The sequence below is a fragment of the Mobula birostris genome, chromosome 5 (genome assembly GCF_030028105.1).
Source record: "Mobula birostris isolate sMobBir1 chromosome 5, sMobBir1.hap1, whole genome shotgun sequence".
NCBI lineage: Eukaryota > Metazoa > Chordata > Chondrichthyes > Myliobatiformes > Myliobatidae > Mobula > Mobula birostris.
Genome location: NC_092374.1, coordinates 6312795 through 6335739, shown reverse-complemented (window position 1 = coordinate 6335739; position 22945 = coordinate 6312795). Strand labels below are relative to the sequence as shown.

Below are 22945 nucleotides of genomic sequence, written 5' to 3'. Positions count from 1 at the left end.
ACGTCGAGAAGATAAGTCGAGAGAGAGGTCTATGCAAGACACACCGGCTGGTGCACAGTACCTGCAACAGCAAGACTTCACTCACATCAGGGTGTCCAGAGCACTCTGCGACCAGGGCTTTACTCCGCATACGATCATTATCGTGGGAAGCCGCCAGGTTTCATTAGTAACAGCCAGTCAAAACTGCCCGACCCATCACCAGCACCAGCCCACCCACCATCAAGGACATGTATGCAGAAAGCTCCAGTAACATCATGAAAGATCCCGCCCCCCCCCCACCCTGCTCACGGACTGTTTGTCCCACTCCCATCAGAGAGGAGGCTACGCAGCATCCACACCAAGACCACCAGACACAGAAAGAGTTACTTTCTCTAAGCAGCAGGTCTGATCAACACTGTCCATCCATTAACCCACCTCCCCACATCCCTAACCACGACTTTATCATTTCCTGTCAGTCACCTTATGTAGACACGTGCCTAGTGTCAGTTTATGAACATAACGATCTACATATTTCAGTTATGCATTTACGTTCAGAGTGTTTTTAAACTTATTATTGTGCTCCTTAGTGTTTTTTTGCATTGTATCTGATCTGGAATAATAATTATTTTGTTCTCGTTTACACTTGTATACTGCAAATGATATTAAACAATCTTGAATATTGAAGTGTTGCTGGTTGAAGAATAAACACTGACTGGCAATAATATCCCTGTTCTTGTCCATCAGAGGACAGTTGTTCTTCACGCCTCAAATGAAGGATAGTCTCTGACTGCACTGCGTATTGGTCACAGATTCCACAGCAGGGAACAGGCCCTTCCCTGCCAACTTTGTTGCCCAGCCAGCGAGTCCCGCTGCCTGTGTTTGGCCCATGTCCCTCTAAACCTCTACAGTCCATGTTCTTATCTGGAAGGCTTTTAAATATTGCTGATGCACCTACCTCAACCACCATTTCTGGCAGGTCAATCCAAACACACACCACCTTTTTGTGAAGGAGTTGCTCCCGATCTCCCTTTTAAATCTCTCGCCTCTGTGTGAAACCTACAGCCTCGTTTTTAGCCCCCCCACCCCTGAGAAAATGATGATGTGCTTTCACCCTGACTATGCTCCTTACGATCTTGTAGACCTCTATCAGGTCACCCTTGTTGCAGGGAATGAAGTCCTAGAGTACACACAACCCCTCCTTGTAACTCAGATCCCGAAGTCCAGGCAACGTCTCGGTAAAACCTCCCTAAGCACCGTGCAGGACCGCTGATTTATTTGGAGAAACAGCGCAGAACCGGCCCTCCCCAATTTAACCCTAGTCTAATCACGGGCAATATACAATCACTGATTAACCTACTAACCTTTGGACTGTAGGACGAAACCCACGCATCCCACAGTACAGACTCCTTGCAGTTGACGTCAGTATTGAATTCTGACACCCCAAACTGCAATAGTGCAGCTAACCACTACACTACGGTGATGCCCATCTGTTGCAGCTTACACCCTCAAGCAGTGACCACCCCCATGGTCACCATAGGGAGGTGGAGAGTTTTGCTGTTGCACCCTCACCCTCTGCCTGGCTCCATCTACCTGCCCATCCCCCAATTCTATCACTCCCCTCCCCTACCTGACTCCACTCTTCTCCCTCCCCTTTACTCCCTCTCCAGTGGCACAGGGTTTCCACCTGAAACGTTGACAATTCTTCTCCCCACAGCAGCTGTTCGACCCGCTGACCCTCCACCAGATTGTGCACTGTTTCAGATCCGCAGTCTCACGTGCCTCCACCACTTCGGAACCCTCGCCTCCGCAGTATTTGTGCATCTTCTAAAGACCAAGAGGGCACCATAATCACATGGAATTGAACTAGATGGAGAGTCCATTACCCTGAACTTCATGATACGTCTTTGGACGCACAGTGAGAAGCAACGTAACCGACCAAATTCTCTGGGTTAGGTTCTTTGATCTGGCCTTCCCCACTTCAACTTCAGACCAGGGGCCATTGATCTGTTACCCACTGTACCCCTTTGCTTCCCTGACAGTGCTCAACTCTCTGCCTCTCTTCTGTGACTTTTCCCTCCGCACTTCCCGGTTCGCCTCCAGCAGTAGCTCGATATCTTGGATCGCCCTGCCTGTCTTTGTCAGCGCTCCCTCGACGCTCCAGCCCTCCTCTGCCTCCGCGTGGCTGGTCTCCTTGGGCCGCTGAGTGACAGGATGGTCGAACGGTGGGGTCTCTCGCTTCAGACAGCTGGAATTCTCCAGCAGAACTATAGGACATGTGTTAAAGAAAACTAACGACAGATTGGACAAATTTAGACAAACCACACCTCCAACCCCACCAGTGAACACAATGCCAATGTGGAAACTATATGTTCTATTGTTAACTGGCAATTAAAACCTACAATGACAAATTGTGTACAATAGGGTCTTTTGAGAGCCTCTTAAGATGGGTGCATGAAGCTTGGAAAAATAGAGGGCCATGCGGCAGGGAAATTCTAAGCAGTTTCTAGAGTAGGTCACACGATCAGTACAACATTGTGGGCCGAAGGGCCTGTAATGTGCTGTAGATCTCTATGTAACACGATAGCGCGGCAGCGTAGTGGTTAGCGCATCGCTTTGCAGCACCAGCGACGGGGATTCAATTCCCACCATTGTAAAGAGTTTGTATGTTCTCCGTGTGACCGCATGGGTTTCCTCCCACATTCTAAAGATATGGTCAATTTGTGTAATTGGGTGGCATGGACTCATTAGGCTGGAAGGGCCTGTTAGCGTACTGTTTCTCTAAATAAATAACTTTGGAGTGTACAGCAGAGTACAGACCTTTTTGGCCCAAAATGTTGTGCTGACCCTTTATCTGTAGATCTGAACTTCCCATGATTCAGGACATTTACAAGGACAGGTGTGAGAAAAGGGGCCCTTAGGATCATTGGGGACCCGAGTCACCCCAACTGTTCCACAATCTATTCCAGCTGCTACCATCTGGGAAACGGTACCGCGGCATAAAAGCCAGGGCCAACAGGCTCCAGGACGGCTGCTTCCACCATGCCAACAGACTGATGAACTCACGCTGATTTGAGTGTATTTCTATGTTGCATTGACTGTTCTGTTTATTATAAATTACTATGATTGCACATTGCACATTTAGATGGAGACGTAACGTAAAGATTTTTACTCCTCATGTAGATGAAGGATATAAGAAATAAAGTCAATTCAATTCATTTTCTATCAGATTACAGGAGATCCATTTTCCAGCCTCTGTTCTAGAACCGCTAATACCTGAAACCAGGGATTCCTAACCTTTTTTATGCTGTGGACCCTTACCATTAACTAAAGAGTCCGTGGACCTCAGGTTGGGAACCCCTGCCCTGCTTAACTATCTCCAAGTTGAAGAACCCATGGGGTTCTCTGAACAGTGTTCTGGTTAGGGCATTCAGACCATCAAGTCTGTGCCATCATCCAGCCATGGCTGATTTTTTTCCCTAAGCCTGTTCTCCTGCCTTCTCCCTGTAATCTGTAACCCGCTTACCAATCAGGAACATATCAACATTTGCCTTAAATACAACTAATAACTCTGTGGCAGTGAATTCAACAGATTCACCACCCTCTGGCTGATCAAACTCTTACTCATCTCGGTTTTGAAGGGATGTTCCTTTATTCTGAAGCCATGCCTTTGGATCCTAGACTCTCTTACTAATGGAAACATCCTCTTTACACTCCCTCTGTCCTGGTCTTTCTGTATTGGGTAGGTTTCAATATGCTTCTTGACATCCTTAAACGGTCAGGTCTGACCTCAGAAATTCCTTCCTAAACTTTAGTCAGAGGTTAGTGAATCTGTGGAATTCATTGTGTCACGTACCCAGTGACGAGAATAAAGAACCAGCAGAAATAGAAAAGTTAACCAGTTCTTAAAGTGACAGTCCAACAGTTAATCTTCGTCTCTCTCTCTCTCTTTTACAAACAACCTGTGTTAAATAACTCTCTCTCTCTCTTTTCAAAACAACAGTTCATAGGAGTACTTCAGGATCCCCTCACAATTGATGGCTGTAGAGGCCAAGCAATTGGGTATATTTAAAATGGAGGTTGATAGTTTGTGATTTGTCAGCACGTCAAAGGTTACAGGGAGAAGGCAAGAGAATGGGGTTGAGAGAGATAATAAGTCAGCCATGATGCAATGGCAGAGCAGACTCAATGGGCCGAATGGCCTAATTCTACCACCCCCCCCCCCCCCAATGTCTTTATGGTCTAATGAAACACACACACACATACAGCTGATAATGATATATACTCTACAAAGGATACAGTTAAACCTTTGGATTTTTTGAAGTTCTGAGATGACAGACCTGGAAAATACAAAAGCTCATGATATACAAGGAAAGTCTCTGCCCGCAGGACACAAAGTCCATGCTCTCTTCTCACTGCAGCCATCAGAAACGAGGTACAGCAGCCTTAATCCCACCCCACCACGTTCTGGAGCAGTTCCTACCCCCCAACCATCAGGCTCCTAAACCACTCGCCACTACTCTCAACGGCTTCCACAACCTGTCCACTCACTTTTAAGGCCTCCTTTCAACTCATGCTCGCAATATTATTGTTTGTTAATTTATTATTAATATTTTGTTTTTCATTTTGTATTTGCATAATTTGTGTGTTTTCAACTAGTTTGTCAGTCTTTGAGTATAGTTTTCCATTGATTCTATCGTGTTTCTTTGTGTCAGCTGTGAAAGCCCACAGGAAAATGAATCTCAGGGTTGTATGATAATAAATTTATTTTGAAGTTTGAAGTGTCTGGTAGGTCAACATGGCTGAACCGAACTGTTTCATTCCGTCACGCATCAGAAACAAATCTGAAGGTGCTGGAAGGCAGCACCTGTGAAGGAGGAAAGAGTTAGTGTGTCAGATCAACAGCCTTTCACCAGAGCATTGACCTGAAATTGTCAACTGTTTCTCTTGCCACAGATGCTGCTGGTTGTTGACACAAATGATGCACCTCACTGCATGTTTCAATACATGACAAATAAAGCTAATCTAAAAGAGAGGGGGAAGGGGCAGACTAATTCCTGTGTCCAGTTCAGTCCCAGAATCTACATTGTTATATGATTTTCAGACTTTGAAACGCAGACTTTCAAGAAGCAGGTTTTTCATAGACTACAGCACAGAAACAGGCCCTTCAGCCCATCTAGTCCACTCCAAAATATTAACCTGCCTAATCTCATCAACCACACCCAGACCATAGCACTCCACACCCCTCCCATCCATGCACATATCCAAATTTCTCTTAAGTGTTGAAATCAAACCCATGTCCACCACTTCCACTGGCAGCTCATTTCACACCCTCACCACCCCGAGTGAATGAGCTTCCCCTCAAAATCCACTTTCACCCTTAACCCATGACCTCTAGTTCTAGACCCAGCCAACTTCAGTGGAAAAAGCCTGTTTGCATTAACCCTATCTATCCCCCTCATAATTTTGTACATCTCTATCAAATCTCACCTCATTCATTAACCCTCCAGGGAATAAAGTCTGAACCTATTTAACCTTACCACATAGCTCAGATCCTCAAGTCCTGGCAACATGCTTGTAAATTTTCTCTGCACTCTTTCATTGGAAATGGTTTATTATTGTCACGTAGTGAAAATTCTTGTCCTGCATATTGTTCATACAGATCAGAATCAGTTTTAACATCAGCACAAACCTTTGGAATGTGGATGTTAAAGGAAACAAAAGGAGTGTTTGGAGTAAACACAAAATACTCTGCAGATGCTGGGGTCAAAGCAACACTCACAACACGCTGGAGGAACTCAGCAGGTCAGGCAGCATCCGTGGAAAAGATCGGTCGACGTTTCGGGGACTGCTTCGTCGAGCACCTCCGCTCCGTCCGCCACAACAGACAGGATCTCCCAGTAGCCACCCACTTTAACTCTGCTTCCCACTTCCATTCAGATATGTCCATACATGGCCTCTTCTACTGCCATGATGAGGCTAAACTCAGGTTGGAGGAGCAACACCTCATATACAGTCTAGGTAGTCTCCAGTCCCTTGGTATGAACATAGAATTCTCCAACTTCCGGTAATTCCCTCCCCCTCCCTTCCCCTATCCCTATTTCACTCTGCCCCCTCCCCCAGCTGCCTATCACCTCCCTCATGGTTCCGCCTCCTTCTGCTACCCATTGTGTTTTCCCCTATTCCCCCTTCACCTTTCCTGCCTCCCCTCCCCACCCCTTTATCTTTCCCCTTACTGGTTTTTCACCTGGAACCTACCAGCCTTCTCCTTCCCACCCTCCCCCCACCTTCTTTATAGGGCCTCGGCCCCTTCCCTCTACAGTCCTGACGATGGGTTCCGGCCCGAAACGTCAACTGATCGTTTCCACAGATGCTGCCTGACCTGCTGAGTTCCTCCAACGTGTTGTGAGGTAGGAGACAGAACACAAACAGAGACACAGAATGGGTGAGGGTGGGGAAAGGGTCAAGGAAGGTGGGAGATGAAGTCAAGGTCTTGTTAATAGGATTAATATTAAATGAAAATATTTATGAAGCAAAATTAAAACAATGAAAATTAATATTGATCATAAATACCAAGTATAAAGTAACAATCAATAACGAAGTTTCCCCTGCGGTGTTCAGCCCGAGGAAGTGGCTGAGCTGGGTACAACTTTATTGATTTTATTTTATTCAGAGATTCAGCGGGGAACAGGGTTCCTTTGGCTCACAAGCCGCACTGCCCAGCAACCCACCAACCCTTTGAAAAGTGGGAGGAAACTAGAGCACCTGCGGTCATGGGGAGGGACGTACAAACTCCTTACAGATGGTTCCAGAGATGAACTCTGAACTCCAGTGCCTTGAGCTGTAATAGCGTTGCGAGAACTGCCACGCTACAGTGGCGGGATTGTGACATTTAAGAGGCATTTGGATTGGTACATGGCTTGAATGGTTATGAGCTGAATGTGGGCAACTGGGACGAGCAAGGAGGATGCCGTGGTCAGCAGGGACCAGTTTCAGAATCAGCTTTATTATACCGACATTGATGGCAGTATTGTTTAACATCACCAGCAATTATGATCAGGATTCAATTCCCACTGGTCTGGAAGAAGCTTTCACTTTCTCCCATTTCATCTGGATGCTCCGATTCCCCCACGTTCCAAAGACGTATGGGTTCAGGTGAGCAAGCTGAGGGCACGAAGCACGGTGACACCTGCGGGCGGCCCGCAGCGCATCCTTGTGCTTCAGCAGCAGTACCGTGCAAGACATGAAAATTACTGTTTTGCGACAGGTAGACAGACAAATAAACAAACAAATAATGCAAAGTAAGTGGTTGGACAGAAAGGCCTGCCTCCATGGCTCTATACAGTGGTGGATCCAGAAATTTGGCAGAGCAAGGAGAGATGCCCCAGTTCACGGTCGTGGTTAGAGACCAAGACAAGGTGCGTTTGGAGAAGAGGTCTGTTACAGTGTTGTGAAGACCGTGGAACAATCCCCTCACCAATCCTGATGCTGCCCACACGCCTGTAGTTGGGGCTCGTCCATGGATTTCCTCTGCTGTGGGTTGTCCCTCAGATATCGACACCAGTCAGCTGCAGCAGCAACGTACCTACAGCGGCAGGAGAGAAAGCTATCACTCACATGCCCACTACCGCCGATTTCCCCTCGAAACACACAAGGTGATAAGAGGCATTTTCCGAGGCAGAAATAGCTAATAAGGGGGGCATAACTTTAAGGTGATTGGAGGAAAATATGGGGGGAGGTGGGGGGAATGAGTGATGCAAGTTTTTTTTAAAATACAGAGAGTGGTGCATGGAATGCTCTGTCAGATACATTATGGACATTTAAGACACTCTTAGGCACATCAATAAAAGAAAAAATGGAGAAAGGTTAAATTGATTTTTAGAGTGGGTTAAAAGATTGGCACAATATCATAGGCCAAAGGGCCTTTACTATACTGCAGTGTTCTGTGTTCGGCACAGGAATACTGTGCTGTAGTCTCCTGTGTTTTCTTTGCATGTTGATAATTGTAGTTCCAAGGATCTGGGAAAATTCTGGGGAGGGCCTGAGTTAGTCCAGCATCTCTGTATGGCATTTTAGTAACCAATCCCACGATGTGAGTACCAGGGTATTTATTGCCCACCCTTTGAGAAGTTTAGGTTAAGCCATGTCCTTGAACTGCTGCAGTCCTTCTGGTGAGAGCCCTCTGCAGAGCTGTGGGCAGGGAGCTCCAGGATATAGAGCCAAATATACAGGCAGTCTTCAAGTTACAAAGGGATCTGTTCTTGAGAATTGATTGCAACTAACTTTTCACGTTTCACTGGATGAAATGAAGCTAATTTTTATCTTTATACTTAAATCAGCAGGCTGGAGGTCTCACGGGACCAACACCCACTCCTCCTTGTGTGTTTTCAGGAGAGGTGGGACACGGGGGGTGGGGGTGGGGGTGAAATGAGATGTGCACATGATATAGAAGTACTGGTTCCCACCTCTCGTAGCTTCCAGCAGAATGCAATTGCACCACTTGGGAGGACCCATCTGGGAACAGTAACTGGAACCAACCAGGCTTCATGTCTGTTTCCATTTCACTTAGCACCACAGGCAAGATCAAGGGATTCCACTGCTGAAGAGTAAAATCGAAGACTCACATTATTGCAAGCACTACAAAACCAGATTCGATGATCAGAATCAGGTTTAACATCACTGACAAATGTCATGAAATTTGTTGCAATGTGGCAGCAGTACATTGCAATACACAATGTTAATAAAACTATAAATTACGATGATGTATATATTAAAAATTAAATTACATAAGTACTGCAAAATGAAAGAAGAGTAGTGAGGTAGTGTTCATGGGTTCAATGTTCATTCAGAAATCTGATGGCAGAAGGGAAGAAGCTGTTGAGTGTGTGTCTTTGTGTTCCCGTACCTCCTGGATGCCGGGCAGGTTGGTACCCATGATGGAGTTGGACGAGTTTGAAACTTTCTGCAGCCTTTTCTGATCCTGTGCGGTGGCCCCTCTATACCAGACGGTGATGCAACCAGTCAGAATGCTCTCTACGGTACATCTGTAGAAACTTGCGAGTGTCTTTGGTGACATAACATTTCTCCTCAAACTCCCAATAAAATATAGCAGCTGGCATGCCTTCTTTGCAATTGCATCAATATTGGGTCCAGGAAAGATCCTCAGAGATATTGACACCCAGGAACTTGAAACTGCTTTCCCTCTCCACCTCTGGTCCCTTGGTGAGGACTGGTGATCAGATTCCTTCCTCTTTAGCCCTTTACCTCTTCCACTTTCTCACTTCAACCTCCCCTCCCCCCCACCCACCTACCTGGTCTCACCTATCATCTGCCAACTTGTACTCCTCCCCCGCCCCACCTTCTTATTCTGGCCTCTCCTTCCTTTCCAGCCCTGATGAAGCGTCTCAGCCCAAAACATCGACTGTTTATTCCCCTCCACAGATGCTGCCTGACTTGCTGAGTTTTTCTTTTGTTTGTGCTATTCACTATTTTGCTCTTGGTTTGCACTATTTTATAATCTTATTGCAATTTACAATAATTATTTATTACTAATTTATGCATTGCACTGTACTGCTACCACAAAACAACGAATCTCACAAGGTACTGTATGTGATAATAAACCTGATTCTCTGACACTCCACCAGCTGTGCTGACAAACTGACCGAAGACAAGGCCGGCTCCTTTCGCCTGTGCTGCGACCCAGAGTCCCAGGACGTGTTCAGTCTCACACCATTGCAGAAACTGATGTGGACCCGTCCATTGGAGAATGCCAGAAATCTTCCAACATTCTCAATCACTTTCTCAGAGAGAACAAGTGGGAGCTGGTTAGAATGTCCTGGCTGGAACTCCTCCTGCAAAAAAGAGAAAGGAAATTCATTATCTACAGACTCCTCAGAAAGCAGAGAGCAGAGGCATTGGTGAGCTTTCCTGACTCTGGGACCATGAGAGGTTGTGCAAGATGTGCACTCCCAGGAGTCTGAAACTGCTCGCTGTTTCCACTGCTGTGCCACACCACCCCCACCCCACCATTTTATCATTTCCTGCCAGTCACCTTGTGCCTAGTGTCACTTTATGGTCATACAAGCAATGTATACAAGTTATCTTACAGTATCTATTTATATTTATTGTGGGGTTTTTTTTGTGCTGTTTCAGATCTAGAGTGACAATTATTTCATTCTCCTTTACACTTGTGTACTGGAAATGACATTAAACAATCTTGAACTCTGTGAGCCCAATTCTACAGGGACCCAGGCATCCTTCCCGAATCTACAAGCACCTAGGTACACCACCAAAAAGAGGACTTATTTAACATTATTTTATCAGACATCCACAATAAGTCAAGGGTCAAGGATCAGTATATTCACCATAGTATTAGGAATTTGCTGTGGTGTGTTGATGCAACATGCAACAAGAAACATTTTACATGGGGCGCCGTGTAGCGTAGTGGTTAGTGTAACATTATCACAGATCGGCGGGGGGGGGGGGGGAGCGGGGAAGAGACGGGGAAAGTGTTCCAGATTTCGGAGTTCAATTCTGGTGCTGTCTGTAAGCAGTTTGTATGTTCTCCCTGTGAACCGCGTGGGTTTCCTTCCACAGCCCAAATTGATCATGGTAAATTGTCCTGTGATTAGGCTAGGGTTGCTGGGCTGGAAGGACCTATTCTGCACCCATTTCTAAATAAAAATAAACATTCAACAATTATAAATAATGATATAAAAATGAAGTTAGAGGGTAAAGTACAGATATTAAATAAAATTTGAGACTGCGCCTGTCCGTAAATGGAGTAACAGCAGTTTTGTGCTGCTCTTAGCTTTGTTCCTCTCCCACTAGTTTAAACTTCGAATTTAAAATTTTTATTTGCTGATTCTTGAGGGGAACAATATGTCTATGTCTATGAGGAGTGGGAAGAACTTGTCTGAACCTAGTGACAAAGGAAATGGGAAAGGAAAGGTGCAAAAGGAAAGATCTGATGAAGTGCCATCGAGGGCTGAAGATATCGTTCGGACACTGAATTCAATTAAGGATCAGAATGGGTCAATTAAAGACCAACTGGAAAAGAATAGTAATGAAATGAAGTCATTTCTGGGAAAACTTAAAGACCTGGAAACTCAAGTTATTTCACACGAAGAGGAATTGAAGATAACTAAGCAAAAATTGTTTGAAGCTACAACTCGTTTGAAAAGATATCAAAATAAGATTATAGACCTGGAAACTAGGTCTCGCCAAAGGAATATATGAATTGTTGGGCTGCAAGAAGGAGCTGAAGATGGAGATTTAACTGCTTACTTTGGTAAGCTTTTTCATACTCTATTTCCTACCATATTATCACAGCCGCCTGCTTTAGAAAGAGCAAACAGAGCTCTTACTTTGAAATTTAAAGATCCAAATAAACCAAGATCTGTTTTGGTTTGTTTTCATCACTTTAAAATTAAAGATCAAATAATGTGACAGGCAAGAAAACAGAGTTTTTAGATTTAAGGAATCTGAGCTCCGTTTTTATGAGAATTATCCGAAGGAGGTAATGGAACAAAGATCTCAAGATTTGCCCTGGTAATGAAACAGGCATATGATAAAAAACTGTTTCCTTCTTTGCGTTACCCGACAAGAATTAAAGTTTTTCTCCTAACTCTCCTCCTCATACATTTTTTGATCCAAAAGCCGCACTGGACTTCGTTCAAACTACACCTGCCACCGCTACCAAATGAACTGTCTGAAAGGTTGTTTGGTTATCTGTATATTATTGGCATTTTGGAAAGATGATTTATGAAAGTTACTTGGATATTTCATAGAGAGACTAATAGAAGAAGATAAGGAGTTTTGTTCATTATTGCATATGATTGGTTTTTTTGGAAAGATCTATGGTTCAAGTATGACTGTTTAAATGGTTACTCCAACATCCGACTGAGAAAAAGAAGATAAAGGGACTTGTTCCTTTAAGCTAATATTTGGTTTGATGGCTTTCTTTGTTTCTTTCTTAATTAATTAATTGGTAGTGTTTCCTACTAATGGGGCTTCTTTATACACACACACACACACATATATATATATGCACATACACACACTTAGGGGAGGGTTCAATTACTTATGATATTATTAATTGGTATTTTTGAAAATTTAGTTGGGTTAAATATGCTTTTAACTTTTTTTTCTGCTTTATTATAGTGTCTTATAACCGAATTCAAGGTTTCTTTTTAGGGATTTAATGTTAAATTTAAAAATGGTGCTGGTTTTTCTTTAAGAGATAAAATTATTTTGGTTCTTTTTTGTTTAAAAAAAGATTAAATATAAATACAGGATAGCTTGTAGATGCTGGAATGTAAACACTTTCCTTTGTTGAGACTTTATCGTTCCTCTTACAACGTCAATTGTTTTTTTTAAACTGAGGGAGGGAGGGAGAATCTTTTAAATTTTTTTTCTGTACAGACAGCGCAGTCCCTGGCTTTGTATTCTATCATAGGGTGCCTGCCTTTTTTCAGGCTTTGGGGGGGAGGGAGGTGGGGTTAGAGTTAGGAGTTTTTTCCCCATTGGGTGGTTCCGGAGCATGCGTGTGGTTGTATTCTTCATCTCCGCCATTTTCTATCATCCCGTATTGGTACGTGCTCTGCACATGTGTAAAGTAGAATAAAATTATAGTATGGAATTTAAACGGATTAATGTAATAAGTTGGAATCATCCTATCAAATGAAAAAAGACTTTTAAAATCATTAATCGATTCCAACCTGATATAATTTTTGCTCAAGAGACACATATCAGGGCAGGAGATCAAAATAGATTTTTTGGATGGTGGAGGGGTTTGCAGTTTCACTCCACTTCTCCGAGTAAAACCAAGGGCGTGTCCATCTTTATTAAATCCAATATATTTACTCAAAAGGATATTGAGTCAGATTTCAATGGTAGATTTTTAATTGTTAAAGGAGTGATCTGTAACAGAAAAGTTGTTTTGTCAATTTGTACGGTCCTAACTTAGATGACCCTTTTTTTAAAAAAGGTATTTGTTTTACTGCCTGATTTAAATGAATATATGTTGATAATGGGTGGGGATTTTCACTGTTGTTTAAATCCTTTGATTGATAAGAGCTCAACCAATCAGCGACTTCCAAATCACTCCGTGTCACTTATTAACTCTTTTTTTGACCGATTTTGGATTGATTGAATTATGGAGCTACCTACACCCTGATAACAGAGAATATTCTTTCTTTTCACATGTTTATAAAAATATTTGAGGATCGATCATATTATAATCGATCCTCGCTTCTTGCCTAGTGTTAAAAATTGTGGATATGACGCTATTGCTAATCTGATCATGCGCCTCGGAGTTTGTCTTTTGAATTTGATGATGTCATTCTTGCCCATCCATCATGGCGCATGTCTCAGACATTATTGCAAAACTCTGACTTTGTCAGTTTCATTGAAACCCAGATTAAAGAATTTTTTCTTTTTAATGATATAGGGGGTGCATCCAAATTAATTATATGGGATACATTTAAAGCATTTTTACGTGGTCAGATCAATTCTTATTCAGCTAAGCTTAAAAAACAGACTAAAGTAGAATTAGATAAGATTTCAAAACAATTATTACTATTCCACACAGTAGGCTTATTCAGAAAGTCAGAAGGCATGGGATCCAGGGATGTTTGGCCAGGTGGATTCAGAATTGGGTTGCCTGCAGAAGGCAGAGAGTCGTTGTGGAGGGAGTATATTCGGATTGGAGGGTTGTGACTAGTGATGTCCCACGAGGATCGGTTCTGGGACCTCTACTTTTCATGATTTTTATTAACGTCCTGGATGTGGGGGTAGAAGGGTGGGCTGGCAAGATTGCAGACGACACAAAGGTTGGTGGAGTTGTAGATAGTGTAGGGGACTGTTGAAGATTGCAGAGAGACATTGATAGGATGCAGAAGTGGGCTGAGAAGTGGCAGATGGAGTTCAACCCGGAGAAGTGTGAGGTGGTACACTTTGGAAGGACAAACTCCAAGGCAAAGTACAAAGTAAATGGCAGGATACTTGGTAGTGTGGAGGAGCAGAGGGATCTGGGAGTACATGTCCACAGATCCCTGAAAGTTGCCTCACAGGTAGATAGGGTAGTTAAGAAAGCTTATGAGGTGTTAGCTTTCATAAGTCGAGAGATAGAGTTTAAGAGTCGCGAGGTAATGATGGCGCTCTATAAAACTCTGGTTAGGCCACACTTGGAGTATTGTGTCCAGTTCTGGTCACCTCACTATAGGAAGGATGTGGAAGCATTGGAAAGGGTACAGAGGAGATTTACCAGGATGCTGCCTGGTTTAGAGAGTATGCATTATGATCAGAGATTAAGGGAGCTAGGGCTTTACTCTTTGGAGAGAAGGAGGATGAGAGGAGACATGATAGAGGTATACAAGATATTAAGAGGAATAGATAGAGTGGATAGCCAGCACCTCTTCCCCATGGCACCACTGCTCAATACAAGAGGACATGGCTTTAAGGTAAGGGGTGGGAAGTTCAAGGGGGATATTAGAGGAAGGTTTTTTACTCAAAGAGTGGTTGGTGTGTGGAATGCATGCCTGAGTCAGTGGTGGAGGCAGATACATTAGTGAAATTTAACAGACTACTAGACAGGTATATGGAGGAATTTAAGGTGGGGGGTTATATGGGAGGCAGGGTTTGAGGGTCAGCACAACATCATGGGCCGAAGGGTCTGTACTGTGCTGTACTGTTCTATGTTCATGCAATTTCCCCTGATATTGATTTATTCAAACAAAGGGTGGAACTTCAATCACAATATAACCTGTTATTAAGTCATCCCATTGAAGGCTATTTGCTTAAGTTAAAGAGCCAATTTTATATGTTTGGAGATAAAAATAATAAACTGCTCGCATCTCAATTAACAACGGCTAGAGCCAAAAGGCAAATTTTGAAAATTCGTAGGAAAGATGGTACCCTGGCTTGGGAATATGAAGAAATTAATAAGATTTTTCAAGATTTTTATACTGAACTTTATAAATCTCAATGTCCAGTAGATTCTTCTAAAATGAATGTTTTCTTACGAAAGATCGCTTTTCCTAAAATTTCTGTTGAGGATCAAAGAACTCTTGATGCCCAAATTACTGAAGCCAAAATTCATAAAGCCATTTTTTTAAAAAATGCAATCTGGTAAGGCCCCTGGACTTGATGGTTATCCTGTAGAATTTTATTAAAAAATTTGGAAAATTGCTTTCTCCATATATGTTGGAAATGTTTAAGGATTCTTTTGTGAAAGGTGATTTACCCTCTACTTTCTATGAGGATTCGATTTCTTTAATGCTTAAAAAGGATAAAGATCCTACTGATTGTGCCTCATATAGACCTATTTCATCATTGAATGTTGATGCTAAGATTCTGTCAAAGATAATAGCCAATCGGTTGGAGAATATTTTGGGTAAAATTATTTGTAAAGATCAAACAGGCTTTACAAACGGTCGTTATTCTTTTTCAAATGTTCGGAGACTATTTAACATTATATATTCATCCTCTTTATAAACGCCACAATGTGTCGTCTCTTTGGATGCCGAAAAAGCGTTCGATCGAGTCGAATGGAAATGTTTATTTAATGTTTTAGAGAAATTTGGCTTTGGTGTTAATTTTAATAATTGGATTAGAATGATATATAAAGCCCCTATTGCTACTGTTGTCACTAACAATTGTTGGTCTCCTTTTTTTTCCAGCTTTCACGGGGGACAAGACAAGGTTGTCCATTAAGTCCTTTGTTTAATTTAATATTAGATCCCCTTGCTATTGCTCCTCGTGAAGTTACAAATATTTATGGGATTTTTGTGAATGAGACCATTTATAAGATTTCTCTTTACGCTGATGATTTATTGATTTATATATCTAATCCCGAGGAATCTATTCCTGCCTTGCTAAAATTATATAATGAATTTGGAGATTTTTCAGGATATAAAATAAATTTTAGTAAAAGTGAATTGTTTCCTTTAAATGAATCTGTTTCTATATATGATAATACTCCTCTCAAAGTCACGGATTCTTTTAGATATTTAGGTGTTATAATCACTAAAAAAATATAAGGATCTTTATAAAGCCAATTTTGTTCCCTTGGTAGACTCTATGAGGTATTTATTTAGTAGATGGAGTCCACTCACATTTTCACTTGTTGGTCGCATCCATATAGTCAAAATGATGATTTTACCAAAATTTTTATATTTATTTCAGAATATCCCTGTTTTTTTGACTAAGAGGTTTTTTGATCGGATTGATTCTATTATTTTATCTTTTATTTGGAATAATAAAAGACCAAGAATTAGTAAATGTCACTTACAAAAGTTGAAAAAGGATGGAGGTCTCGCTTTGCCTAATTTAAGAATGTATTACTGGGCTGTTAATGTGCGATACATGTCCTTTTGGTTATATTGGGTTGATGAGAATGATCGGCCAATTTGGGTAGACTTGGAATTGAAAGCTGTGAAACAGTTTTATTTAACCTCGTTATTGGGAGCTGCTTTACCTATACAATTAGCTAAAGTTGCTAATTTAAAACTTATACCCTGTGATTAAGCATTCTTTACAAACTTGGCTCCAGTTCCGCAATTTTTTTGATCTTAAAAAATTTAAACTTTGTAGCTTAATTTATCGAAATTACTTTTTTAAGCCTTCCTTGAATGATCCAATTTTTTTACTTTGGAAAAATAAAGGTATTAATTCTTTTTTGAATTTATTTAAAGAAGATAGTCTGATGTCTTTTGAACAATTAGTTGATAAATATCCTCTTTCATACTCACGCTTTTTACAATACCTTCAAGTTAGACATTTCTTACAAAAATATTTAAGTAATTTTCCTTACATATTGGATGCTGACCTGTTAGATACTATTATGAGTATGGAAGAATTCCATTGGAAGAATTTATAATTTACTATTACAATGGGATAAGCGTCCTTTACTTAAGATTAAGCAAGATTGGAAAAAGGAACTCGATTTGTCTTTTATGATGGAGAATTAGATGCGGATTCTGAAGCTGGTTAACTCTTCTTCGATCTGTGCAAGTCATTCACTGGTTCAATTTAAAATTGTACATCGTTACCATTTGACGAAGGAGAGATTGTCTAAAATATTCCCTAATGTTGATAGTTATTGTGATAGATGTAAAACTGCGACAGCTACACTGACACACATGTTTTGGTCTTGTTCTATACTGGAACAGTTCTGGAAGTCAGTTTTTTTTGACAATTTCTAAAATATTTAAAATTTACAACCTAACAAACTGTGCTTTTTAGAATAATTCCTCAAAATATCCGTGGTATCTCTGTGTCTGACCAACATGTTATTGCATTTGTTACATTGATAGCTAGGAGGGCCATTTTGTTGAAGTGGAAGGATACATCGGCTCCCACTTTGTCACAATGGTTCTCTCAAGTGATGCTGCCTTAGTTTGGAGAAAATTAGAAGTCGAACCTTTGAACCTGTGTTTGATTTTGAGAAAAGATGCGGTTCATTTGCTCATTATTATCATTTGAGTTAATTGATAGATTTCCTCCACAATCTAATTGTAAATTTTTGGTACTTTTCTTCGTGCTGGCGGTTTGATGTTTATCTTTAGAAGCTTTCTCTGGCTCCGGGGTTGAACACTTAATGGGGCTTTTTCCCCCCACTTTTTCTTGGGTTTTTTAAATCACCAAAATTTTTTCAATCTTTAAAATAATGTTTTTTATCTTGAGACATTGTACGTGTTGCGTACTCGTGTTAATTTTGGATAATAATAATAAAAAGATTTGAAAAGGAAGAAAGGATAAAATCTGTAAATATGCAAGTGTACTTTCACAAGAGATAATTATGGTCCATTCAGCCCATCTTAATTAGCCTGACTGGAAAGACCCTCCGCTCTGCAATGAGTGGTCACTTGGCAGACATTCCCAGCAACAGAAATGAGCATCAGGGAAGGAGGTGTGGTAGGAAGGGAAGAAAAACACTGGGACAGAGATTAGACAAATCCATTAGCAGTGATTACTGGACACTAGACAGGAGATTTTGAAACCTCCAAAGGCCTGAAGGTAGAATGGTACACTGCTGTCTATACAACACCAGAAGACATACGGGCAGAATTAGGTCATTCAGCCCCCGTCAAGTCTGCTCTACCATTCAATCATGGCTGATTTACTATCCTTGTCAACCTCATTCTCCCGTAACCTTTGACACCGTAACTCAATAAGTCGCTATCAACCTTCACTTTAAATATACCCAATGACTTGGCTGTCACAAACTCCTTACAGACGACGGTGGGAATCGAACCCCAATCTTACTGTGGGCTGCTGCAAAGTGTTACGCTACCGTGCTGCTCCAGTTCCTCTGGCAATGCCTGGCCAGCCAGGAACATCCTGCCGTTACAGAGGAGGGCACTTTGGCCCAAGCCGAGGGCCAGGGCAGAAGAGACACTCACCGTTTGCCAGCAGCACATCCCGAGCGGTTTGAGAGACAGCTTCAACTGGTTCCGGAACTGCAGCATCCTGCAAAACATGACACCCAGCCAAGAGAAAACAGGGAAAGGTAAGTGCATTCTCAATTATTACCAATGCCATCACTTCAGGGAGAACACAGCCGTGAGGACACGAGAGATTTATTTATTTAAAATATGCTTCCTCATTCCACCCCTCTCTCGCCACTCTGCATCCTCCAAACTCATTCATTGGTCACTGTAGGTTCTATTTTATGTATTCAAAGACACAACACAGTAACAGGCCCTTCAGGTCCAACAAGCCCACACCCCCCTATTACACGCAGGAGACTAATTAATCTACAAACCTGTACGACTTTGGACTGTGGGAGGAAACCCACACGGCGAAGGGAAGAATATACAAACTCCTTACAGACAGCGAAGGGAAATCCGTAATCACTAGTGTTAACCATTATGCTACTGCCGCCCCACCTGGGCAATTGGTGGACTGAGGAAGGGTGAGACTAGAGATGAAAGATTAGCTTTATTTGTCACATTTATATTGAAGCATACAGTGAAATTTCTTTGTGTCAGCCACCAACACAGTCTGAGGATGTGCTGAGAGCAGTCTGCAAATGTTTCCAGCACCAACGCAATATGTCCATAACTTACTAACCCTAACCAAACATCTTTGAAATGTGGGAGAGAACTGGAGCACCGCAAGGAAACCAGCGCAGTCACAGGGCGAATGCACAAAGGCCTCACGGACAGCAGCGGAAATGGACCTGGGGCGTTGGCACTGTAATAGTTACGCTAACTGCCTGCCCTAGCTACAGTGAATATCAGTAACAGGCTACTCTGACAGACCTCACCCCCCAGTACTGGCAATGGCTGTGAGCATATGGAAACAACTGCCCTCCAAGTCCCTTCAGAACAGAGATGGGGAGCACTTCCTTCAGCCAGAGGGCAGTGATTCTGTAAAATTCATTGCTACAGAGAGCTGTGAAGGCCAAGTTATTGGGTATATTGGCAGCTTCACTGAGTTGGGTAATCAATGTGAGGCAGTATGTTTAAAGAACTACCTTTCCATCAGGACTGCGATCAAGATTTAAAAGGCAGAGTTTCGTGGCAGTTTCACTGAGTTGGGCAGCAACCGACCAATGAGAGGGATTCATTAGAAAAGGCCAATAAAAATAAGGGCTAGTGCAAATGGAGCAGCCACTGCTGTGAGTGTGCCAGTGTTTAGAGTGGTTTCCACTCATCAGGCTTGGGCGAGGTAAAGTATCTGGTAAGTTTCTCTCTTTTTGTTCATTTTTCGTCTGTTAGGGCATCGTAGTGCCGTGAGAATGGCTCTGGGGCAGTGTTTTGTACTGTGTGTAGGATGTGGGATCTCCAGTCTCCCCAATAAACACCGAGCTGCAGCTCCTGAGAGAACACATTGAGGAACTGGAGCTGCAGCTCGATGACCGTCAACTCATTCGGGAGAATGAGGGGGTGATAGGCAGGGAGAGCTACAGGGAGGTAGTCACCCCTAGGTTGCGGGAGACAGGTAATTGGGTGACTGTCAGGAGAAGGTGGGGAAATGCACAACCAGTGCAGAGAACACCGGTGCCCATTCCCCTCGATAATAGGTATACAACTTTAGATACTGCCAGTGAGGAGCCACAGTGACCGGGTCTCTGGCACCAGGTCTGGCGCTGTGGCTCAGAACAGCAGAGAGGTGAAGAGGACTGCAGTGTTGAGAGGAGATTCCTCAGTCAGAGGAATATTGAAGAGATTGTGTGGGCATGATAGATACACACGGATGGTATGTTGCCACCCTGGTGCCAGGGTCAGGAATGTCATGGAACATTCTTAAGGGCGAGGGTCTTAGTGCACAATGTGCAGAGGACCTGAAGGAAGACTTTAGGGAGCTAGGTAGAAAGCTGTAAGACATGACCTCCAGGATAGCAATCTCTGGATTGCTGCCTGTAACTCACACCAGTGAGGATAAGAACAGGATGATTTGGCAGGTGAATGCGTGATTGAGGAGATTTAAGGATCATTGGGATCTCTTCTGGGAAAAGTATGACCAGTTCAACATCCTTGCGGACAGGTTTGCTAGAGTTACTCCGGAGAGTTTAAACTAATTTGGCAGGGGGATGGGAACCAGAGTAATTGTGATGAGGATGAGATAGTTGGTTTACAAACAAAGGCAATCTGTAATGCGACTCCTAGCAAGGAGAGGCTGACGATAGGGCAAAAATTGCAGTCAACAGGAGGAGTTGCAATGCAAAGGGCAGACCAAATCAAAAAAGGTGAATACAGTACTGGAGATGTTACATTTGATGCATGCAGTCCACTGAATAAAGTCGATGAAACTGCCGCAGTTACAGATTGGCATGTATGATGTTGTAGGCATCACTGAATCATGGTTGAAGGAAGATTATTGCTAGGAGCTTAATATCCAATGATACACATTGTATCGAAAGAACAGGCAAGTAGACTTTATTGGTATAAGTTTAAATAAAATCATTAGAAAGAGGTGACAGAGGGTCAGAAGGTGTTGAATTGTTGTGGATAGAGCTAAGGAACTGCGGGGTAAAAAGACCCTGATGGGAGTTGTATACAGACTCCCTAACAGTAGCAAGAATGTGCTTTACAAATTACAATGGGAGCTACAAAATGCATGCCAAAAGGGTAATGTTATAATAGTCATGGGGGATTTCAATACACAGGTAGATTGGGAAAATTAGGTTGATGCTGGATCCTAAGAGGAGGAATTTCTAGACTGTCTACGAGATGGCTTTTTAGAGCAGCTTAAGGTTCAGCCCAATAGGGTATCAGCTATTCTAGATTGGGTGTGAAGAAGTTTCCCCTCATGTTCCCCTTAAATATTTCACCTTTTACCCTAAACTATGACCTCTAGTTGTAGTCCCACCCAACCACAGTGGAAAAGGCCTGCTTGCATTTACGCTATGTGCAATGAACCAGAACTGATTACAGAGTGCTTAAGGTAAAAGAATCCTTAATATTGCAAGTGATCATAATATGATCGAATTCACCCTGAAATTTGAGAAGGAGAAACCAAAGTCAGATATATCAGTATTGCAGTGGAATAAAGGGAATTACACAGGCATGAGAGAGGAGTTGGCCTAAATCAAATAGAAAGAACACTGGCAGGGATGATGGCAGAGCAGCAATGACTGGAATTTCTGGAAACAATTCGGAAGAAGTAGTATTCTAAAGGGAAGATGACACAACCGTGGCTAACAAGAGAAATCAAAACCAACACCAACATAAAAGCCAAAGAGAGGGCATTAATAGAGCAAAAATTAATGGGAAGCTATTAAGAACCAACAGAAGGCAACTAAGTAAGTCATTAAGGAGGAAAAGATGGAATGCAAAAGTGAGCTAGCCAATAATATTAAAAAGGATACCAGAAGACAGTAGATATTGGACTGCTGGAAAATGATGCCTGAGAGGTAGTAATGAGAGACAACGAAATGGCGGACAAACTGAATAAGTACTTTGCATCATTCTTCACTGTGTGGAAGACACAAGCTGTATGGAGGAAGTTCAAGGTGTCAGGGGTCATGAAGGGTGTGAAGTTACCATTACTAGCGAGAAGGTTCTTGGTAAACTGAAACATCTGAAGAGACAGTGGAGGCATTAGTAATGATCTTTCAAGAATCACTAGATTCTGGAATGGTTGCAGATTGCTGGAAAATTCAGAAGAAAGAAAATTATAGGCCAATTAGTCTGACATCAGTGGTTGGGAAGATGTTGGAGTCCATTGTAAAGGATGTGGTTTCGGGTATTTGGCGACACATGATAAAATAGGCCATAGTCTGCATGGTTTTCTCAAGAGAAAATCTTGCCTGACAAATCTGCTGGAATTCTTTGAAGAAATAACAAGCAGGACAGACAAAGGAGAATCAGTTGATGTGTACTTCGATTTTCAGAAGGCCTTTGACAAGATGCCACACGAGGCTGCTTAACAAGTCAACAAGAGCCCATGATATTACAGGAAAGAAACTAGCATGGATAAAGCAGTGGCTGATTGGCAGGAGGCAAAGAGTGGGAATAAAGGGAGCCTTTTCTGGTTGGCTACTGGTGACTAGTGGTGTTCCACAGAGGTCTGTGTTGGGACCCATTCCGTTTACATTATACGTCAATGATTTGGATGATGGAATTGATGGCTTTGTTGCAAAGTTTGCAGATGATACAAAGATAGATGGAGAGGCAAGTGTTTTGAGGAAGTAGAGAGCCTACAGAAGGACTTAGATTAGGAGAATGGGCAAAGAAGTGGCAGATGGAACATAGTGTAGGGACAAGTAAGGTCATACACTCTGGTAGAAGAAATAAAAGGGTTGACTATTTTCTAAACAGAGAGAAAGTACAAAGGGACTTGGGAGTCCTTATGTAGGATTCCCTAAAGGTTAATTTACAAGCCTATGATGAGGATTGCAAATGCAATGTTAGCACTCATTCATGTGGACTTCTTAATAGTAAGGCCACAGTCAGTCTGTGTGGACAGCAAAGTCTCTTGTTCCTTTACACTGAACACTGGCACTCCCCAAGGCTGTGTG

The 22945-nt window shown here is 42.4% G+C and overlaps 1 protein-coding gene across 2 annotated transcripts in view; it reads right to left on the bottom strand.

Moving 5' to 3' along the window:
* Positions 1-1634: 1634 nt before the first annotated feature.
* Positions 1635-22945, bottom strand: part of c5h5orf34 (chromosome 5 C5orf34 homolog) — a 44848-nt gene continuing 23537 nt past the window's right edge. For both annotated transcript variants that reach the window (XM_072257534.1, XM_072257535.1), the window contains 6 exons: positions 18381-18447; positions 9639-9827; positions 8442-8575; positions 7454-7561; positions 4276-4316; positions 1635-2243 (listed from right to left, as the gene is read on the bottom strand). In XM_072257534.1, coding sequence (XP_072113635.1) covers positions 1987-2243; positions 4276-4316; positions 7454-7561; positions 8442-8575; positions 9639-9827; positions 18381-18447 — 796 coding nt within the window. In that variant the 3' untranslated portion in view covers positions 1635-1986. The remainder of the gene's footprint in view (positions 2244-4275; positions 4317-7453; positions 7562-8441; positions 8576-9638; positions 9828-18380; positions 18448-22945) is intronic.